General features: G+C 41.6%; 1 protein-coding gene across 1 annotated transcript in view; it reads left to right on the top strand.

Moving 5' to 3' along the window:
* The window catches only part of LOC110533654 (protein EURL homolog), a 54,195-nt gene that overhangs the window by 15,377 nt on the left and 17,089 nt on the right, over positions 1-21,729 (top strand). The window contains exon 3 of the mRNA XM_021618082.2: positions 19,561-20,094. Within this exon, the coding sequence (XP_021473757.1) occupies positions 19,561-20,094 (534 nt within the window). The remainder of the gene's footprint in view (positions 1-19,560; positions 20,095-21,729) is intronic.

Genomic DNA, 21,729 nt, shown 5'->3' with positions numbered 1-21,729 from the left:
GAAAGCATTCAGATCACTTGACTTTGTCCATATTTTATTATGTTACAGCCTTACTCTAAAAGGGATTTAAAAATAAAATAAATAAATCCTCAATCTACACACTACCGCATAATGACAAAGCAAAAACAGGTTTTTAGACATTTTTTCAAATGTATTAAAAATAAAAGCAGATTACTTGAAATTGAGCTCCGGTGCATCCTGTTTCCATTGATTATCCTTGATGTTTCTACAACTTGATTGGAGTCCACCTGTGGTAAATTCAATTGATTGGACATGATTTGGAAAGAGACACACCTTTCTATATAAGGTTCCACAGTTGTCAGAGCAAAAACCAGGCCATGAGGTCGAAGGAACTTGCGTGTGTGTCATACTGCAGTGTCCTTTAGTAGTTTATTCTCGCTGTGAATCCTTCAATCATGTTTCTTTATCTAATAACTTTGTACAGCAATGACCCGTTGGAACTGAAACTTGGCATAGACATTTACTACTTTCGGTCTGGTAGAAGATTTGGTCAGTGCCATTAAGGAGCTGAATTTCGATACCCCTCGCTATTGATGGGGAATAAAACAGTTGGGCTGCTGTAACAGTTGTTAATGATTCATATGATACAGCGTACTATGTTTACATAACATTTTAAATAGATCTTCATTAATATGTTTCTCATCTGTGATCATTACTTTGCTTCATACTTATAACTATAACACACACTTTAACCCTTTTCAACAGATTTCTGGCTGAATAAGGAAAGGCCTTACAGAATTAGCATGCAAGTAATGTAAAGAAAGGGGGTTAGAATATTGTCAAGTATGTTGACGCATTCAAACAACGTTAAAATGAAAGGTATGCTACCTCAAATGTTAACCATTTGTGTGTGCAATGGACCATTTGCATTTTTGGGCCAAGTACCTTTGACCTTAAGGCAATAACATCTGCTAAACGTGTAGGTGACCAATACATTTTGATTTGAAGTAATACTTCAAAGAACTGTTCTTGCCGTATGGCCAAGTGCCTTTGAGCGCTAAATGTCAACCCGTGTGTGTGTGTGTGTGAGACATTATTAGTAATAGTGATATATGGGAGGGAGCCAAGCATCTCCAGGCCCTGCTTACAGTCGAATCCCTCAATGGCCAGGCTACGTTACATGCCCACTGATCATCTAGGCTAATGCCCACGGCTTATCTGATTCTGCCTGACTTCAACTGCTCTCTGTCCACACTGCTCACAGTAGAATCGACCATGCAGAAGTCTCTCGCTCTCTCTCTCTGCCTCTCTTTGCTCTCTCTCTCTCTCTGCCTCTATCGCTAAATATTAATCAACGCGACACACTGCGCTCTGAATATTTAAGAGGAGCCACACAACACACATTTTCTCTACTAGGCTACACTCAATAGTTCAAGACTGAGATGTTATCCAGGCCTTCATTCTCAGACTGTTTGCTAGTTCAGAGTGTAGGCCTATAGCGCAGCAGTGCACTGTTGCTGTGGGGGGCATGCATATAGGCTGTTTCTGTGTCCCTAACCACTTTCAACTCCACACTCAGAGCTTCTCCCAAACGTAGGCCAAGGTTAACATGAGGCGTGGATATTCAGGCATATCACCTCAACTAAAAAAGAGGCTGATGTTGACACACTGCTGTGATTTTTTTTTTTTGGGGGGGGTAACTTTCTATTATTGTTGATTGTCCAAAGTCCATAGACAACAGTGCTACTGGTCCTACAGGACCTGCCGTCTGTTGTTTTGAATGGGGAGAGAGAACTGTGCAGCCTGCCTGGCCCCTTCAGTGTGAAGGATAGGAAGAACAACCTCTGTTATACAACGGGTGGTTTGGAATTGTTAGAGCCTATCCTTCCCATGATATACTAGACAACATACACTTGGCCATATTCTAAAAGTGCCATCGGGATGAGAAATGTCAATAGAAAAACAAGTAAAAACGAAACAAAATGCAGCTACTTTGCTGTCATTCCAGCTTTAGTCGGAAGTGATTGTGTTAGCTGTGTAGTTGGCTAGCTAGCAAGGGGGGAAGAGCCTCCATAGTATCCATTTATGTTTGTCATACTTTTTTGTTTGCAATAGCAACTTGCAACTCAACCAGCACTTGGGTAGTTTTGCTTTACATGGCAGTCAATATGAAAAGGACTAATGACCAGTAAACGTGTAAAATTGCACCTGACAACAAGTGTTAGTGAATGTAGCATCATGTTTTGTTGAAAAATGTATTGTTTGGGAAAGAATTGTGCTATTTTAATGCTGGTAACAAGTTGTATGAAAGCAATAATACACTTGAGTCCATGTTTTTGACGTTTTTATCATGACAAAAATGGCCTCGTATTATTGCATAATTATACCATGTTTGAATGTGCTTGCTTATGTTCAGTCTTGGAGGTCTTCTTTTTTTGCCTGGCTACCCAGACTCCTTGCTCCGGCCATACACTACGCCACGTCCAGACGTTAGTTTAATCTCTGGAATGAGTCTGGAGCTGAGTACCTCCCCAACGATCCTTCAACGAATGTGAACACATTCGAGGCCGTCTGGTCCAAAAACCGATGGGTTAGACCAGAGCCAGAACACATGTGGGTAAAGCGGCAGTTAAAAAATGAATTGGCTTTTATACGATCCAATTGCTGATGACGTTGTTTTTGTACAATGCTCCTCATGCCTTTCGTCACCAGGCTAGTCTTTAGGACTTACAGTAGGAACGTGTATGTGTGTTGGAGCCCTGCACGGACATGGAATTGAAGCACGAGCCCTTCTAGTTACATATCGCAATATTATTTTGGTCGATGTTCTATTGATACTTTGACTCCAGGTATGGATTTGTAATTGTTGGCTAGCGCTAGTCGGTTGTTCGTGTGCCAAAACGCAGGTATTTTTCATCCTATAAGGTTGTTCTCCATCTCCTTTTTAAATAGTGAGTGTTTTCAGCACTTCTATTTCCATGACTGATCAAAGCAAATGTTCTCATGCTCTCTTTTGTCTCTCTCCCGCAGACATATATTTCCATATCCATATGTTTGGTACATCAAATTGCAATAAAACTGGAGTATTAAATCGCAATACTTATGAGAATTGCAATACTTATGGTATCAGCACCTAAGTATCGTGATGATATATTATGAGGTCCCTGGAAATTCCCAGCCCTATCAGCAAACGCTCTGCTTTGGGCTGAACATTGAGTTGTGTGAGACCTGTTTATAGCGTCATTCTAAACTCCAACAAAAATCACAGAACATTGTTATTTTATGTGAAACAATCTCTCCTGTCAACATCGACAATTTTCTGTTCACCATGTTATGATCTTAGTAAGATATAACTGTACAGAGATGCACAAAAGAGCAGAAGCAAGTGGCTCTGCCTCAATGTTTTTGATCAATTTAGTCATTCTTGAAAATAATGCCCGGGCCCGTATCCTAGCTATCGATGGGGAAAAAAACGTCCCTACGTGGCTCTAACCTGATGTGTGTTTGTGTGTCCATGTTCTATTAGCTGTCAGGAGCTACAGCAGTAATAGTAGTGGCTATTTTTACACTGCTACTGCAGCATTAGCTGGTTATTTCTTTCCTCTCCCTGTTTCCTCCTACACCAGCTGTGTGTGGTGATTTTGGTGGCTGCAGGGCCCAGAGTATCACCACAGTGCAAACATTGGATTGTGACTGTTATTGTAGTCCTTCACTCACACCCCCACATCACAACACACTCCTCAAGGCCAAACAGGCTTTAAAGTTTGTTTCTCTGTGAGAGAGAGGGTTGTTTTTAAAGTAATTATGGTTGGCTATTAGCCTAGCCTATGTTTTGTGGTCTCTGTCCAAGCCAAACTGATGTTTTGCCTTTTTATATTTGAGTTTAGGGGACATTTGTTTTTTCAATTGTGCTTTTGCACCTCTTGAGTGTTATTCACCACAGCATCCCTTTTGTGCTTCAGTTGCACTTCTCTACTTGGATGAGAATTCACAAACGGGCATTTTATCAGCAGACAGTGCTCTGACCAGGGGTCGCGACTAACTTTTTTGCCTCACTGTCCAGAAGTGCAATTTCAACTGTCCCAAAATTAACAGACAAACATCCATTACATTATTAATTGAACATGTCAACCATATGTATACAACATATTTAAGAGAGCAATGTTATTGTGAACTGGTTACTGAATAAGCTATCACAAACGGCCGTGATTGGGAGTCACATAGGGTGGTGGACAATTGGCTCAGTGTAGTCGAGGTTTGGCGGGGCAGGCCGTCATGGTAAATAAAAATGTGTTCTTATCTGACTTGCCTAGTTAAATAAAAAGTTTGACATTTATTTCACTTACTTCCTGTGCTGTTTTGTTATTTTGTTCAGTCGTTTCATTCTCAAACAGGTTTTCTATGGAACGACATGTTTTTATTTAACCAGGTAAGCCAGTTGAGAACAAGTTCTCATTTACAACTGCGACCTGGCCAAGATAACGCAAAGCAGTGCAACACAAACAGAGTTACACATGGAATAAACAAACATATACAATAGAAAAAGTCTATATACAGTGTGTGCAAATGAGGTAGGATAACGGAGGTAAGGCAATAAATAGGCCATAGTGGTGAAATAATTACAATATAGCAATTAATCACCGGAGTGATAGATGTGCAGAAGATAAATGTGTAAGTAGAGATACTGTGGTGCAAAGGAGCTAAATAAATAAAATGGATAACAGTATGGGGATGAGGTAGTTGGATGGGCTAATTAGAGATTGGCTATGTACAGGTGCAGTGATCTATGAGCTGCTCTGACAGCTGGTGCTTAAAACTAGTGAGGGAGATACGAGTCTCCAGCCTCAGTGATTTTTTTTTTTTTTTTTTTGTTGTTTTTTTGGCAGTTCGTTCCAGTCATTGGCAGCAGAGAACTGGAAGGAAAGGTGGCCGAAGGAGGAATTTGCTTTGGGAGTGACCGGTGAAATATACCTACTGGAGCATGTGCTACGGGTGGGTGCTGCTATGGTGACCAGTGAGCTGAGATAAGGCGGGGCATTACCTAGCAGAGACTTAGATGACCTGGTGCCAGTGGGTTTGGCGATGAATATGATGCGAGGGCCAGCCATGGTGGGTAGTATATGGGGCTTTGGTGACAAAACGGATGGCACTGTGATAGACTGCATCCAATTTTCTGAGTAGAGTGGAGGCTATTTTGTAAATTACATCGCCGAAGTCAAGGATCGTTAGAAGAGTCAGTTTTACGAGGGTGTGTTTGGCAGCATGAGTGAAGGATGCTTTGTTGCGAAATATGAAGCTGATTCTAGATGTAATTTTGGATTGGAGATGCTTAATGTGAGTCTGGAAGGAGAGTTTACGATCTAACCCGACACCTAGAATATGTGGACAATTACAAATACCTAAGTCAGAATCGCCCAGAGTAGTGATGCTGGGTGGGCGTGCAGGTGTGGGCAGCGATCGGTTGAAGAGCTTGCATTTAAGAGCAGTTGGAGGCCACAGAAGGAGTGTTGTATGGCATTGAAGCTCATCTGGAGGTTAGTTAAGTGTCCAAAGGACACGTGGGTCCTTGCTTGTCAAAAAAGATTCACATCAAATAACACTATTTGACCAATCAGGACCTGAATATGACTGCACGTCACATAATAATTTAACGCGTTCATAATTTTTTTTAAACGTAATTATTACACATTGGTTACACTATCACTCGTATTTCATATGCCACAACAATTCATCGATACGTGTGCTATGATACTGGTAAAGTTCTCACGCACCAACAGTGCTGGTCATAAAATAAAGCTAGCTAGCTCATGGATGCAAACAATGTTCTTCCCCAAAAACATAGCAAAATGACACAATCTGTTTTAGTAACTAAAGTTAGCTAGCTAACTATATAACTAGGTGTCATCTAAAATAATCCTAATTTAAAAGATGGTTCTTATTTGCTTAATGATGGTTGGGCCCATCTGTGAAGCTAGCCAAATAAGGATTAGCCACAATAGTGGACTTTGCTGTTAGCCTTCAAAATAAAAGTATGGCATAATTCTACTATTTGTATTCATTTTCATCACTGTCAATTACATACTTTTATTTTGAAGGCAAACACACAACCCGGTCCGGTCGAGCCTCACTAGCCAGAAGAAGCTAGCTGACTGCTGATAACATTAGCTTTGGGCAACAGGTTTAAGTAGCTGGCTAGCTATTTATTTTCATGAACTGAAGTTCAATTTCAATAGGCGAACAACAAGTGGCAACCTAGCTAATGCTTACTCACAAGGATTCCTAAATCATTGCTAAGAATAATGAAAATGACTGCAGGTTCTACTGGTCATTGTTTTCAGGCTGGTTGTATTGGTGTTAGCTAGGTACCAAGCTACCCCAGAAGTTGCTGGCGAACAAATTATGCTTTATTACCAACGCAGTATTTTAAGCACATAGTTTGTGCACATGTGCACAAACACATGGTGTTTGCAGACTTTTTCTACAGCTTTGACAGTGCTACTGTATTTTTTTTTGACACACAAAAACCCGGACGTTCCTTAGTATGTGTCGTGTCTGGCTATGCCGGATTAAGTGATATGACATGCTATTCTATAAAGTCCTTTCTCCATAATTAATATTACCTGATTGTGCTAATCATGTAAATGTAATTAACTATAGAGTCGGGCACCACAAAATACAATTTATAGAGCTGTTATCTTCCGAATAAACTCTTAAAGACCTAGTCATATTTTACATCAATAGCAGTCAATATTAATCGTCACCTTTTAATTCAGTCTCATCTGAAAGTTATAAATTTTTGGTTATCTTCACGAACCCTGGCTAACAAGTTGAATCAGCAATGCAAAATTGGGTTTATTTATTTACTAAATACCTAACTAATCACACAGAATTACATATACACAATGAATTATACCTTGATTACAAATAGCGTCATAAAGGAACACGTCCCTAGCGGGCGGAACAGATATGACAGCTGGTTACACACAAGAAAAGGGTCTGGGTTTGAGTGAAAGAGCGAGAAGACTGAGGGACAAAGGGAGAAGCTGTTCTATCGTAAATACAGTATCTTATGCATTCTAAATTACCACCAAAAATGTAATAAATATTTACTCTGAGCTGCGCTTCGGTAGGTTGGTGGTAGATGGAAGGCCGTGTTGCCAAACTGTCCTTTGAAGAATGTCTCCGGTTGTCAATTGGATACGTTGTAGTAACATCGTTGTGTGGTAGACGGAATACTCTGTTCTTTCCTAGCCCTAGCTGCTGTTGCTAACTCAACGGCTAGAGGTATCACTTCTGTAGTGAATAAGAGTTCAAAGTTCATACCATTCGCAACCAAAGCTCACGCTGTGGTTGGCTTAGTTCTGTAGTTGACATGTTAGTCCTTTTAACGCAGAGGCTGCAGACCTCGCGTACTTGGAACAGGAGGTTACATTTTCGTTAAGGCTTTATATAGTGGAGTGAGAAGGGTGTGTTTGAAAAGTTTTATAACCCATGTCTCTTCACAGGGACGGGCCACTGATTGAGTAGAGCCCTAACCTTGTGAAAACCCAATTCTCTCATTTGGAAGCTAAAATTACATTTCAGCTCTTCACCAGTCATTTTATATTCAAGCATTTAAATTGAACCACAATTCCATGTGAATCCGATAACTACACTGTGCAGACTTTCCACTGTAGAGTTGGTCATCCTATCATTGATGAATGTTTCAGATGACATCCGAACTGACATCATATTCATTAAGTACCACCGCATATGTTCAATTGGTCAGATTACCAGAATATAGTTCATTTCCCTCCACCTTCTGATGTTTCCAGAATCTCTGTTAACCAAGGGATTTTCAAATGTCACATCAGTAGGGTAGAGGGAGGAAAAAGGGGGGAGGAGGTATTTATGACTGTCATAAACCTACCTCCAGGCCAATGTCATGACATATGTATGCCATGAAGTTAACCTGTCGGCGGAACCCCTCGCCAACAGCCAATGAAATTACAGGGCGCCAAATACAAATCAACAAATCTCATAAATCTAATTTCTCAAACATACAAGTATTAGGCACCGTTTTAAAGATCAAATTCTCTTTAATCCAGCCACAGTGTCTGATTTAAAAAATGCTTTACAGCAAAAGCTCCACAAACGATTGTTAGGTCACCACCAACTCACAGAAAAACCCAGCCATTTTTCCAGCCAAAGAGGAGTCACAAAAGGCACAAATAGAGAGAAAATGAATCACTAACCTTTTGATCTTCATCAGATGACACTCATAGGACTTCATGTTACACAATATATGTATGTTTTGTTCGGTGAAGTTCATATTTATATCGAAAAATCTGATTTTACATTGGTGTGTTATGTTCAGTAGTTCCAAAACATGCAGTGAAATTGCAGAGAGCCACATGAATTCACAGAAATACTCATTATAAATGTTGATAAATTCAAGTGTTATGCATGGAACTTTAGATACACTTCTCCTTAATGCAACCGCTCTGTCAGATTAAAAAAAATTATAATAATTACGGAAAAAGCATAATCTGAGAACGGCGCTCAGACCCCAAAACAGCCAGAGAAATATCCGCCATGTTGGGTAGTCAACATTAGTCATAAATAGCATTATAAATATTCACTTACCTTTAATAATCTTCATCAAAATGCACTCCCAGGGAATCGCAGTTCCACAATAAATGCTTGTTTTGTTCGATAATGTCCATTTGTCAATTTATGTCCAAATAGCTTCGTTTGTTAGGGCGTTTGGTAAACAAATCCAAAATTGCGTTCAGCTCCAGTCGGACAAAAAGTTAGTTATATTACAGGTCGAAGAAACTTGTCAAACTAAGTATAGAATCAATCTTTAGGATGTTTTTATCATAAATGTTCAATAATGTTCCAACCGGGAGAATTCCATTGTCTGTAAAAAAGCAATGGAATGAGAGATACCTCTCATGTGAAATACGCATGACTGAGAACAAGATTGCTGGCAGGCCCCTTAGTCAAACATTTCCCATCCGGCCCCCCTTCACACGAGAAGCCTGAAACAACGTTCTAAAGAAGGTTGACATCTAGTGGAAGCCTTAGGAAGTGCAAAATAACCCATATCCCACTGTGTATTCGATAGGGGTGAGTTCAAAAACTACAAACCTTAGATTTCCCACTTCCTGTTTGGATTTTTTCTCTGGTTTTTGCCTGCCATATAAAGTTCTGTTATACTCAGACATCATTCAAACAGTTTTAGAAACTTCAGTGTTTTCTATCCAATACTAATAATAATATGCACTGAGTAGGAGGCAGCACTGAGTAGGAGGCAGTTCACTCTGGGCATGCTATTCATCCAAAAGTGAAAATGCTGCCCCCTATCGCAAAGAAGTTAATAGCAGTGACGCTATTACTGTGTAACTCCAGTAGGGCAACATCTGAACAATAGCGTACTTGGTAGTGTGTACCGGTGCTCGACCAGTTGATGAAAGCCAACATCACCCACGACAGAACGGTTGATTGTCAAGGGCAATGAATTCCGTTATCTTGGCTTTAACCTTTTGAGTTGTCTCGCTGAAATTTTCTTACTCTTTCAAATGACTGCTTGACTTGTTGACTGCTCGATCCACACAGCAGACATTGTGGGCTAGGTTAGGAATGCTACGTGACGTCATTACGTCATGTACCTATGCATTTTTAGCTAATATCGTCCGATTCCGATATGTTCACCAATATATTGTGCATCCCTAATTACAAGTAAGACGTAATGTGGTATATTGTTTAATTTAATTTTTTTGTGACCGGGGTCTTTTAACCAAAATATCACAGATGAGACAAAAATTGGGAGGTTAGCGTGGAAACAAGTCAATCTCACAGGCACAAACATGAGTCTGACTAGTATCCACGTTGCTTCTCTTCCCTAGCAGTTGAAACTCAAACATTAAAAAAACAACCTAGCTTGTGAACAAAACAGTCTCACTTCAGTTGACTTTCGTTTCAAGTAAATTTAACTAACTTTTATGCCTTCTAAAAATGTGTCTGTCACTCAGCTCTTCACGTGCGCACGCACAGCCCCAGCTAGGCAGTGTTGCAGCGGGAGGCCAAAATCATTTACACATTTTACAGTGTGCATTCGGTTCGTGGCCAGGGAGAGATTACCATATTCTCTAGAAAACCATAGTAACTAGCCATAGCCTACAGACAATGCAAATACCACAGCAACTCCAGGCACACGCAACCTCAGCTCACACACAGACTGGGAGATAGTAAAATGTGCATTCTAATAGGCCTATTTTCCCAACATTGGAATGATATTCTAATATTATACATTTCCATAACATAAATAATTACATATGTGATGTCTAGTCAGCCATATCATTGTTCGAAACCTGGATGTTTTACGTAGTTTATCTTCTCTTGCTTTTAATAGCCTACAGCCAAAATAGAAAAAAGCAGATAAAAAAAAAAAAATGCAAATTCTCTAAGATTTCCTGATATGCCATTGAAACCAGAATATATTATTCTACTGTCCAAAAGCATTAAGGCACAATCCTATTGTTGCATCTTCAGATATTCACTCTTTGTAAGTTTCAACCATTAGGCTGTATATCCGTCTCTGTTACATTATTAAAAACTGCTCGCATCGGGTGCGCGTTTTAGGAATGTTCTCCCGTAATAGCATTTTGTAATATTCACTCATATGGCTGAGACGAGTAAACACATTGATGCGCTTGTAATGTGAGTTAATCGTAGTTTATCAACTTTTAAGCTAAATGTTTTGATCTGTTTCATCAGCCTCGTCTTTGTGTTTTAAACATTTTAGTATGGAACCACATCCCTCAACTGTCCCAAATTCTGTTTTGACAACAGGACACCCTTCATTTCGAGCCCTAGCTCTGACTGATGTGTAGCTACTTTTCGCCTGTACATTTCTCTATGTAGCTTACTTTTCTCTGGTAAAATGCTATATTAACTTCAAGCAAAACATTAGGAAATATAGCTAGCTGCGTTCTTTCTAAACAAAAAAAAGTGAATTTACTTGTGCGGCTGCTAGCCAAATTGCAGTTCTGTTGTCATCTGATGAAATGTTGTTTTCTGCCAAATGTTGCACTAATGTATTTTCTGAAAAACTATAGTTGCATGCCCCTGATCACTCTAAAGCAAAAAAAAACACGGTTCACTATCAATATAAAGTACAGGTGAAATTGTTTAAAACACAGATTTTCTGATGGTCTGCATTATCTAAATGCAGATTTTTCAACTTTAATGCGACTCTTGGGGCTGTTTCAGAAGACGGCTATATGCATCCAATATTTTTTGAAGATTTAACCTGATGCTCTTGAGTCAGAATACATCAGTTTCACACCAGAGATTGTTTTTCCCTGGAGCTGACAGGCCTCAGGCTGTTAAGACAGCGTAACCACCTCCAGAGTCCCCCTATCTAACCTGAGGGCTGTTATGTGTCCTGTCCTCCTGTCTATCACACAGGTGTGATGTGATCTCAGTCTCTTCTCTCAAAGACCATAGCAGACCGCGGTTCAGATGAACAGCAGCAGGATTCGGTCCAAGGCAAACCGCAGCATTCCATCCACTTCATTCCGTTACATAACGGAGATGGAATTTTTGCTGAGGCTAGTGACGTTACACACTCGCACACAGCTGGCATCATGAGAATGAAAAAGGGCAGGGGGAAATTCCAGAGAATGAAGAGAGGGGCTCAGCAGATCTGAGTCAGACACAATGCAGTGGAATGATGAAGTTGAAGCTGCCACTGTGCTGCTGTTAGGGGTCATTGTGCTGCTCTCTGGTCTAAACGGCCTGCTCATTGTGGCTGAACTCCTCACCTCGAGGTGCAAACAGCTCTGATTATGTTAAGGGCTGTGGCAGCCTGGCAGCTCCGTGTAGCCGATCTGAACAGGGGTGTTGGAGATAGAGAAACGTGCTGACTTTGCTATAGCTGATCCCAGAGCCACTATTCTACCCCCCACTGAGCACACATGGCTTTCAGTTTTGGCATTTGGGGTATTTATTTTGGAGTGGTCAAGTAATCTACAGCTTTCAGCGCTAATTCCAGTTTTGGACAAAAGGCCTTTATGAAATAATTAATAGGCCTATGTTTTGGGAATACAGTAATATTTAGGCTAATTCATTAATAATTTGCACCATATGCTGTTCAGCTCTATCTAGATTGACCTGCCTAAATATATAGCCATATACACGGAGTATACCAAATGTCAGGAACACCTTAAGAACATTGAGTTGCTTCTCCTTTTGCCCTCAGAACAGCCTCTGTTCCTCCGGGCATGGACTCTACAAGATGTTGAAAGCATTCCACAGGGATGCTGGCCCATGTTGACTCCATTACTTGCCACAGTTGTGTCATGTTGTGTGGTGGACCATTCTTGATACACTGTTGAGTGTGAAAAACCCAGCAGCGTTACAGTTCTTGGCACCTACTACCATACCCTGACACCTACTACCAAACATTTTGTCCTGCTGATTCACCCTCTGAATGGCACACATACACAATCCATGTCTCAATTGTCTGAAGGCTTAAAACTCCTTCTTTAAACTTCTTAGGGATAGGGGGCAGTATTTGGAAGTTTGGATGACTGAGGTGCCCAAAGTAAACTGCCTGTTACTCGGGCCCAGAAACCAGGATATGCATATGCATGGTAGTATTGGATAGAAAACACTCAAGTTTCTAAAACTGTTAAAATAATCTATGTGAGTATAACAGAACTGATTTGGCAGGCAAAACCCTGAGGACAATCCATCCAGGATTTCCAATGCTTTTCTATGGGGAAGCCAAATTATTAGGACCCAGATTCCACTAGATGTCAACAGTCTTTAGAAATTGTTCAATGTTTTTTAAAATGTAAATTAAGAAGTAGTTGTGTTCTTTCTAACGGTCACTCAGGTCTTTTGGTGCTCGTGAATGAGAGCATGCACCCTGTTTTTCTCCGGTATTGGGAACAGTTTTTTCCGTCTTAAATTTGATCGATTATTTACATTTTAGGGTACCTGAGGTTGGATTAGAAACGTTGTTTGGACCAAGTTTACAGGTAACTTATTAGATACTTTGTAGTCATGTTCGGCGAGTTGTAACCGGTGTATTTCTGAATCAAACACACCAACTTTTTGAGATATAAAGAAGGACTTTATCGAACAAAATGACCATTCATTGTGTAACTGAGACCTTTGGGATTGCAAAAAGATGATCTTCAAAGGTAAGCGATTTATTTTATCGCTATTTCTGACTTGGTTGGAAAATGTTTTTCATGATTTTGTATGCGGGACACTGTCCTCAGGTAATCGCATGGTATGCTTTCGCCGTAAAGGGTTTCTGAAATCTGACAAAGCGGCTGGATTAACAAGAAGTTCATCTTTAAACCGACGTATAACACTTGTATTTTTTATGAATGTTTATTATGACTATTTCTGTATTTTGAGTTTGGCGCTCTGCAATTTCACCGGATGTTGTCGAGGTGGTTCGCTAGCGGAACGCCTGTGCCAGAAAGGTTAACCTGTGGATCTAACAAGTGATATCAATAAGGGCTCATAGTTTCACCTGGTCAGTCTATTTCATGTAAAGAGCATGTTTTGCACACTCCGTTTATATGAAGGCAATGCAACAGAATTTAAAAAGGTAATAACTGCTTAACTCACTGTATTAACAAGTAGTTTCTGTTCACCCCTACTGGTTAAAAGTCTCATCTTCCCCCTCCACCACTTAGTAGTGTAGCAGCAGGACTAAAGTGTGACCAGTATGTATGGTGTACTGTACACACGTGTGTTCTGTCTGTTCTCCAGGTTTAGCTCTCTTGACAGCCGTGCAAGCTCTATTTAGACATATCACCATGACCCCTGCACCATTTTTCACTACCAACCTCTTACCCCGACAACTCCGAAAATGTGTCAAGGATCTAATGTCCTTGCCTAATGTTGGCCTACGCACAGACACAAACAGGTTTGAGTGAAACAATATGCAGAAAGGAAAGCAGTTACCTATAGCTTGTCATTATGGGCATAGTCTGATTCTTTGGGACCAAGGGAGTGTATTACTAATACCTAATTCACATAGGATATGCGGTATGTTGCCTGAAAAAGGAATTGGAAAATGTTTATGGTCCCCTTTCAAACAGCCACATTTTTTTTTACCACATTCTTGTCGACATTTGCCTTTATTATATTTGTCTTATTATGGATCCCCATTCCTGGGGCCCTCAGGCTCCTACTTCACTACCACATACAGTTGAAGTCGGATGTTTACATACACTTAGGTTGGAGTCATTAAAACACGTTTTTCAACCACTTTTTGTCCCCCAACACTTTTTTTGTTAACAAACTATAGTTTTGGCAAGTCTGTTGTGTCATGCACAAAGTAGATGTCCTAAGTAATTTGTCCAACAATTGTTAACAGACAGATTATTTCACTTATAATTCACTATCACAATTCCAGTGGGTCAGAAGTTTATAAACACTAAGTTGACTGTGCCTTTAAACAGCTTGGAAAATTCCAGAAAATTATGTCATGGTTTTAGAAGCTTCTGATAGGCTAATTGACATCATTTGAGTCAATTGGAGGTGTACCTGTGGATGTATTTCAAGGCCTACCTTCAAACTCAGTGCCTCTCTGCTTGACATCATGGGTTAATCAAAAGAAATCAGCCAAGACCTCAGAAAAAAAATTGTAGACCTTCACAAGTCTGGTTCATCCTTGGGAGCAATTTCCAAACGCCTGAAGGTACCATGTTCATCTGTACAAACAATAGTGCGCAAGTATAAACACCATGGGACCACGTAGCAGTCATACCGCTCAGGAAGGAGACTCGTTCGGTCTCCTAGAGATGAACGTACTTTGGTGTGAAAAGTGCAAATCAATCCCAGAACAACAAAGGACCCTGTGAAGATGCTGGAGGAAACCGGTACATGCAATGTTGATGTAACAATTGTGGAAACTGTTCCAATGGGAGGGGATGGTGTCTGTGTGGCATAGGGGAAATAAATAAGATGGAGTGCACAAGCCCATATATTAAACATGAATTCATAAATGATCAGATGGTTATGTACAGGTAGAGATATTGGTGTGCAAAAGAGCAGAAAAATAAATAAATAAAAACAGTATGGGGATGAGGTAGGTGAAAATGGGTGGGCTATTTACCAATAGACTATGTACAGCTGCAGCGATCGGTTAGCTGCTCAGATAGCAGATGTTTGAAGTTGGTGAGGGAGATAAAAGTCTCCAACTTCAGCGATTTTTGCAATTTGCAATTGTATAGGCCAAATTGTTCTTAAACACAATATGCTTGTTTATTTTTTTCTACTTTACCTTGGGTTGGTTTAACACAAGCAAGTCAGCTATTGTGTCTTAAATCTTACGGCGTTGAACAACTTGATGCTTTCCTGTTTGCTTTTCTCTGTATTTTGTTACAGGCAGCCAAGCTGCTCGCTGTGCGTGCAAGTGAGCTAGGCTGGCTGAAGGTCTTCCTCTTTGTCTGGTATATGGCTTTAGTTAAGTGTGTCTTCCTGTTGTTGGCCCTGACATTAATGTAACACACCAGGAAATGGCCTGATCATGTTGACCTGATTTTAGTTTGCGCTCTCACTTTAAAAAAAATATTTTTTCTTAAAGTTGAGGCTAATGCTTTCTGATGACTGATATGGACTGAATTCTCACTTTGCATATTTAGAGTTATTGTATAGGCCTAGTGCAATAGGCTAGTCATTTGGTGGCCGTATGCCTTTTTACATCTCCTCTCTTTCCTAGAGGTGTGTTTGCGGTGAACCTACCTAACGAGCATCCGCTTTACTGCCTCTCACTGTGTCTTGATCTTGACTAATCCCCTAGTTTCATGTTCCAGCATGTCTGTCTGCGTGATAGAAATGTAGGCCAGGAGGAAAAAGACTGAAGACAATGCTTGTACAAACACACCCACTAGCTAGCTTGCTTGCTAACTTGTTCTCACACACTGCATTCAGTGTTTACATCATTGTCAGTCCACAACACTGCCCCCAGGTTACTTTAAGGTGAGTTTTTTTTATTTTATTTTATTTTTTAAACTTTGGGTGTGGTATATGTGGTAAATTCTCCTGCATTTCTTCTGTGTTAAGTGGGTTAGAGAGTGAATGACCTCTTGCAGTCTGAGTTTAGGAAATGTTGTGGTATCCCAGGTGATCCTCTCCCTCTGAGGAAGCTGGAGGCTCTGTTATTATGACTCAAATACCCTCACTCTGGAGCGCACACACCACAGCAGAGCAACTTCTCTTAAATAGTTACTCAATGAGATTCTTCAGAAGGATTTAAGTAATGTCCTTAAAAAGGAGGGTCAACGCTTTTATTTTTGCAAAGATGGTAGCCTACTTGACTCTGGTCTTATTTTACAAATTCTGTGAACCTAAAATGCAGTGTTGGCCTATTTTTGAAAAGCCATTTTTAGATATTGAGTAGATTGTGAGACAAAATTCAGCCTAGTGGGGTATCTGTCCTTTTAAGATGGGTAAATCTCTCCCAGCTCTGCTCTCTCCCTGGTTCAGAAGCTCATTATCCCCAAGACCAGGGCTGCCCAATACTTTTCCTGGAGATGTACTGTCCTGTAGGTTTTCGGTCCAACCCTAATTTAGCATATCTGATTCAGCTAGTTAAGGTCTTGTTGAGCAGATAATTAGTAGAATCAGGTCTGCCTTCCTCAACATCTTACATACGCATGCCCCATTCAATAAATTTAGAACCAGGAACAGATATAGCCCTTGGTTCTCTCCAGACCTGACTGCCCGTAACCAACACAAACATCCTATGGCGTTCTGCATTAGCATCGAACAGCCCGCGTGATATGCAACTTTTCAAGGAAGCTAGAAACCAATATACACAGGCAGTTAGAAAAGCCAAGGCTAGCTTTTTCAAGCTGAAATTTGCTTCCTGCAACAAACTCAAAAACATTCTGGGACACTGTAAAGTCCATGGAGAATAAGTACACCTCCTCCCATCTGCCCACGGCACTGAGGATAGGAAACACTGTCACCACCGATAAATCCACTATAATAGAGAATTTCAAGAAGCATTTTTCTACGGCTGGCCATGCTTTCCACCTGGTTACCCCTACCTCGGTCAACAGCACTGCACACCCCACAGCAACTCACCCAAGCCTTCCCCATTTCTCCTTCTCCTAAATCCAGTCAGCGGATGTTCTGAAAGAGCTGCAAAATCTGGACCCCTACAAATCAGCCGGGCTAGACAATCTGGACCCTTGCTAAAATTATCTGCCGAAATTGTTGCAACCCCTATTACTATCCTGTTCAACCTCTCTTTCGTGTCGTCTGAGATTCCCATAGATTGGAAAGCAGCTGCGGTCATCCTCTTCTTCAAAGGGGGGGACACTCTTGACCCAAACTGCTACAGACCTATATCTATCCTACCCTGCCTTTCTAAAGTCTTTTGAAAGCCAAGTCAACAAACAGATTACCGACCATTTTGAATCCCACCATACCTTCTCCGCTATGCAATCTGGTTTCAGAGCTGGTCATGGGTGCACCTCAGCCACGCTCAAGGTCCTAAACGATATCTTAACCGCCGTCAATAAGAAACAATACTGTGCAGCCGTATTTATTGACCTGGCCAAGGCTTTCGACTCTGTCAATCACCACATCCTCATCGGCAGACTATAGCCTTGGTTTCTCAAATGATTGCCTCGCCTGGTTCACCAACTACTTCTCTGATAGAGTTCAGTGTGTCAAATCGGAGGGCCTGTTGTCCGGACCTCTGGCAGTCTCTATGGGGGTGCCACAGGGTTCAATTCTTGGACCAACTCTCTTCTCTGTGTACGTCAATGATGTCACTCTTGCTGCTGGTGAGTCTCTGATCCACCTCTACGCAGACGACACCATTCTGTATACTTCTGGCCCTTCTTTGGACACTGTGTTAACTAACCTCCAAACGAGCTTCAATGCCATACAACTCTCCTTCCATGGCCTCCAATGGCTCTTAAATACAAGTTAAACGAAATGCATGCTCTTCAACCGATCGCTACCTGCCCGCCCATCCAACATCACTACTCTGGACGGTTCTGACTTAGAATACGTGGACAACTACAAATACCTAGGTGTCTGGTTAGACTCCTTCCAGACTCACATCAAACATCTCCAATCCAAAGTTAAATCTAGAATTGGCTTCCTATTTTGCAACAAAGCATCCTTCACTCATGCCAAACATACCCTTGTAAAACTGACCATCCTACCGATCCTCGACTTCGGCGTCGTCATTTACAGAATAGCCTCCAATACCCTACTCAATAAATTGGATGCAGTCTATCACCGTGCCATCCGTTTTGTCACCAAAGCCCCATATACTACCCACCACTGCGACCTGTACGCTCTCGTTGGCTGGCCCTCGCTTCATACCTGTCGCCAAACCCACTGGCTCCAGGTCATCTACAAGACCCTGCTAGGTAAAGTCCCACCTTATCTCAGCTCGCTGGTCACCCTAGCAGCACCCACCTGTAGCACACGCTCCAACCGTTATATCTCTCTGGTCACCCCCATAACCAATTCTTCCTTTGGCCACCTCTCCTTCCAGTTCTCTGCTGCCAATGACTGGAACGAACTGCAAAAATCTCTGAAACTGGAAACACTTATCCCCCTCACTAGCTTTAAGCACCAGCTGTCAGAGCAGCTCACAGATTACTGCACCTGTACATAGACCATCTATAATTTAGCCCAAACAACTACCTCTCCCCCAACTTATTTATTTATTTTGCTCCTTTGCACCCCATTATTTTTATCTCTACGTTGCACATTCTTTCACTGCAAATCTACCATTCCAGTGTTTTACTTGCTATATTGTATTTACTTCGCCACCATGGCCTTTTTTTTGTTGCCCTTTCCTCCCTTATCTCACCTCATTTGCTCACATTGTATATAGACTTATATCTCTACTGTATTATTGACTATGTTTGTTTTACTCCATGTGTAACTCTTATGTTTCGAACTGCTTTGCTTTATTTTGACCAGGTCGCAATTGTAAATGAGAACTTGTTCTCAACTTGCCTACCTGGTTAAATAAAGGTGAAATAAAATAAAACTACATCGCAGTGTTGTGGCGTCACTACAGCCTGGGGTTCGATCCCAGGCTTTGTAACAACCGGCCGTGACTGGGAGTCACATAGGGTGGCACACAATTTGCCCAGTGTCGTCCGGGTTAGGAGAGGGTTTGGCCAGGGGGACTTGGCTCCTTGTGGCGGGCCGGGTGCCTGCAGGCTGACTCCGGTTGTTAGCTGAACGGTGTTTCCTCCGATACATTGGTGCAGCTGGCTTCCGTGTTAAGAAGTGCGGCTTGGCGGGTCATGTTTCGGAGAGTGCAGGCCTCGACCTTCGCCTCTCCCGAGCCAGTTGGGGTTGCAGCAATGAGACAAGATCGTAATCACGAAATTGGGGCAATAAAGGGGGTAAAAATGTACAACAAAATATATATCTTTAGTGGCTTGTATTTAAAAAAAAGAGCAAAGCCAACAGTACCTAATTTCAGTTCTTAGTCCTCTGTTTCCTAGAAATGTAGCCAATGCTTTGATATACATATTTCATTGATTGCTAAACAGAACATGTAACTGTCTTCGTTAACTGATTGCTCACTCCCTCCAGGTGTGTCTCATGCCACCCTCCTGCACACCAAATCCCTACGGGGCCACCGGGAGTGTTTTGAGAAGTATCACCTCATTGCCAACCAGAAGCTGTCCCGCTCCAAGGTCTCCCGCAGTCCCTACGAGGGCATGAAGCTGGCCCTTAGCCAGAAGATCAGCCGCATTGTGCAGTACGCCCAGAACAAAGACTCTGTCAGCTCAGAGGGGAGTCCTGGCCGTCGGGGGGGCAAGCACCAGCTCCTCTGCTACAGCCAGAATGGAGACCGTAAACTACTGCCCCAGTCGGATGCCCAGGTGCCCCGCTACACCCCACGCTGGAACCAGGGGATTGGGGCAGGAGGGCTGCCGGACTACGCCACGAGTATGCTGGAGTGCCACTCGGCCGAGGAGCTGGGGCTACTGGAGGACGGGCGCGACCTCGGGGCCCTGTGGGGGGTCACAGGGAGGAGGGGCCATCTTCACCGCAGCCACAGCCAGTCTTCTGGAGGAGACCACCAGACACTGCATTCAAACAATGGTCACAGCAGAGACGAGTGTGAGTTTGCAGTCAGCCTCATTTACTTTACACCACTAACAGTAATTAGCCTTCCTCCATTCCTAAAACACCACACTGGGTGTGGTCAGATTTTCTCTACTCCTCTGTTCTCCAGGAGTGTGTTCTCGTTCACACCCCCCCCCCATGGATTAAAAGCACTGTATTGGTGTAGCATTAGCGTGGCTAGATGGAGCCTCGCGGAAAGAGTGCACCATTTTAGGAGAAGGGTAGATAAGTCAGACTATAGCCAGATTGTTATTTAGCTGGTTTCTGAGCCTCTATAGGCTCCTTGTGAACTAGGCTTCCCTAAAATGGGAAGTTCCATGGAAGAAATCCTCTAAAGAGGGGTCAGAACCCGCCGTAAATATGTGACGTCTTGCAACACGTCAAACCAATCAAATGTCTTGTTTGGGTGGTGCTCCAAAGATGCTCACCAGGTTAGTGCTGTAGGAGCAACAGTGTGTGAGGACTAAACATTTTCAACAAAACAAGCACTGGTGACATTTCACAATGTTTTTGCAGCACACTGGTTTTCACAGCCTTTCACTGTTATTTCGAGATGAGCTAAAGCTGCAGCAAGAGGGGAGAAATGGTCTACAATGCTGTATCAATATCAATATTTTGACCTTTCTGAAGTGATATTTGGCTGTAAAGGCTAGCATGAGGGACAAGTAACTAGCCACGATGAGGTTCGTTTTGAGAAAAGTCAGCCAACCTTGTAAACTACCTAGGTATAACTAGCTAGCTAGCTACTATATAGCCAACAAAATGTGAATAAGCATATTATTGATCTGAAAGGTTAGCTGTGTTAGCCCAGTTGCTAGCTTATCCAGAGTCAGTGATACATAGAGCAACCATGTACTGTGTCCATAAGGGAAATGCCATTTTGCCTCAAATTAATTAAATTAAATTAACCTCATTAAATGTTACCTGTAATGCTGATCTCCAGTAGCCTAATTGTCATCTCCTTATTTTCATATACTGTAACTAAATTACAAGGATTGGATTGGCACTGAATATTATGTCAGTGCCTAAATGGCATGTACAGCGTCTGGAATATGGTTGGCCTCCTATACATTGTCTATTGTTATGTTATCAGTTGAAATTGAGCTTAGTTTAGTTTAACTTGTAAATAATGTGTGAGTTTAGCTTTTCTCTGCTTCAGATGCCCATAAGGCCAGTAATGTCATCATACTGTAGGCTTATTGATGCATGCCATATGATAAGCTGCAGATTGGATTCACAGAGCTGATATACTGAGAGAGAGTGACAATCAAATAAAACAGATTGGAGATCTTACAACTAGACAAAAAGGATCGTACAACTAGACTAATTTTAGAATACAACACCGACACGTTAGAGACAGAACCCTTTCCCCTCTTTATTGCAGGATTGTGATGTGGTTAATCAACATTGATAAAATTTTAACAATTAAAACAAGTTCAAACACTCGCTTCACTTCAAAGAATCAACACTTCATCGCTTCAAAATGTACACATATGTGAACTTGTATGTAAAGATTAGACATCTTAGTCTAAATAACAATGGATAATTGAGTAGTAACATGTAAGCTATTATTACTAAAGCATAATTTCAGGTGAACCAAATAACTCCATACCAGCGGTGGCCAACCTT

The sequence above is a fragment of the Oncorhynchus mykiss genome, chromosome 10 (assembly GCF_013265735.2).
Source record: "Oncorhynchus mykiss isolate Arlee chromosome 10, USDA_OmykA_1.1, whole genome shotgun sequence".
Classification (NCBI taxonomy): Eukaryota; Metazoa; Chordata; class Actinopteri; order Salmoniformes; family Salmonidae; genus Oncorhynchus; species Oncorhynchus mykiss.
Note: the sequence above shows the minus strand (reverse complement) of the source record. Positions and strands in the feature narration are given on the sequence as shown.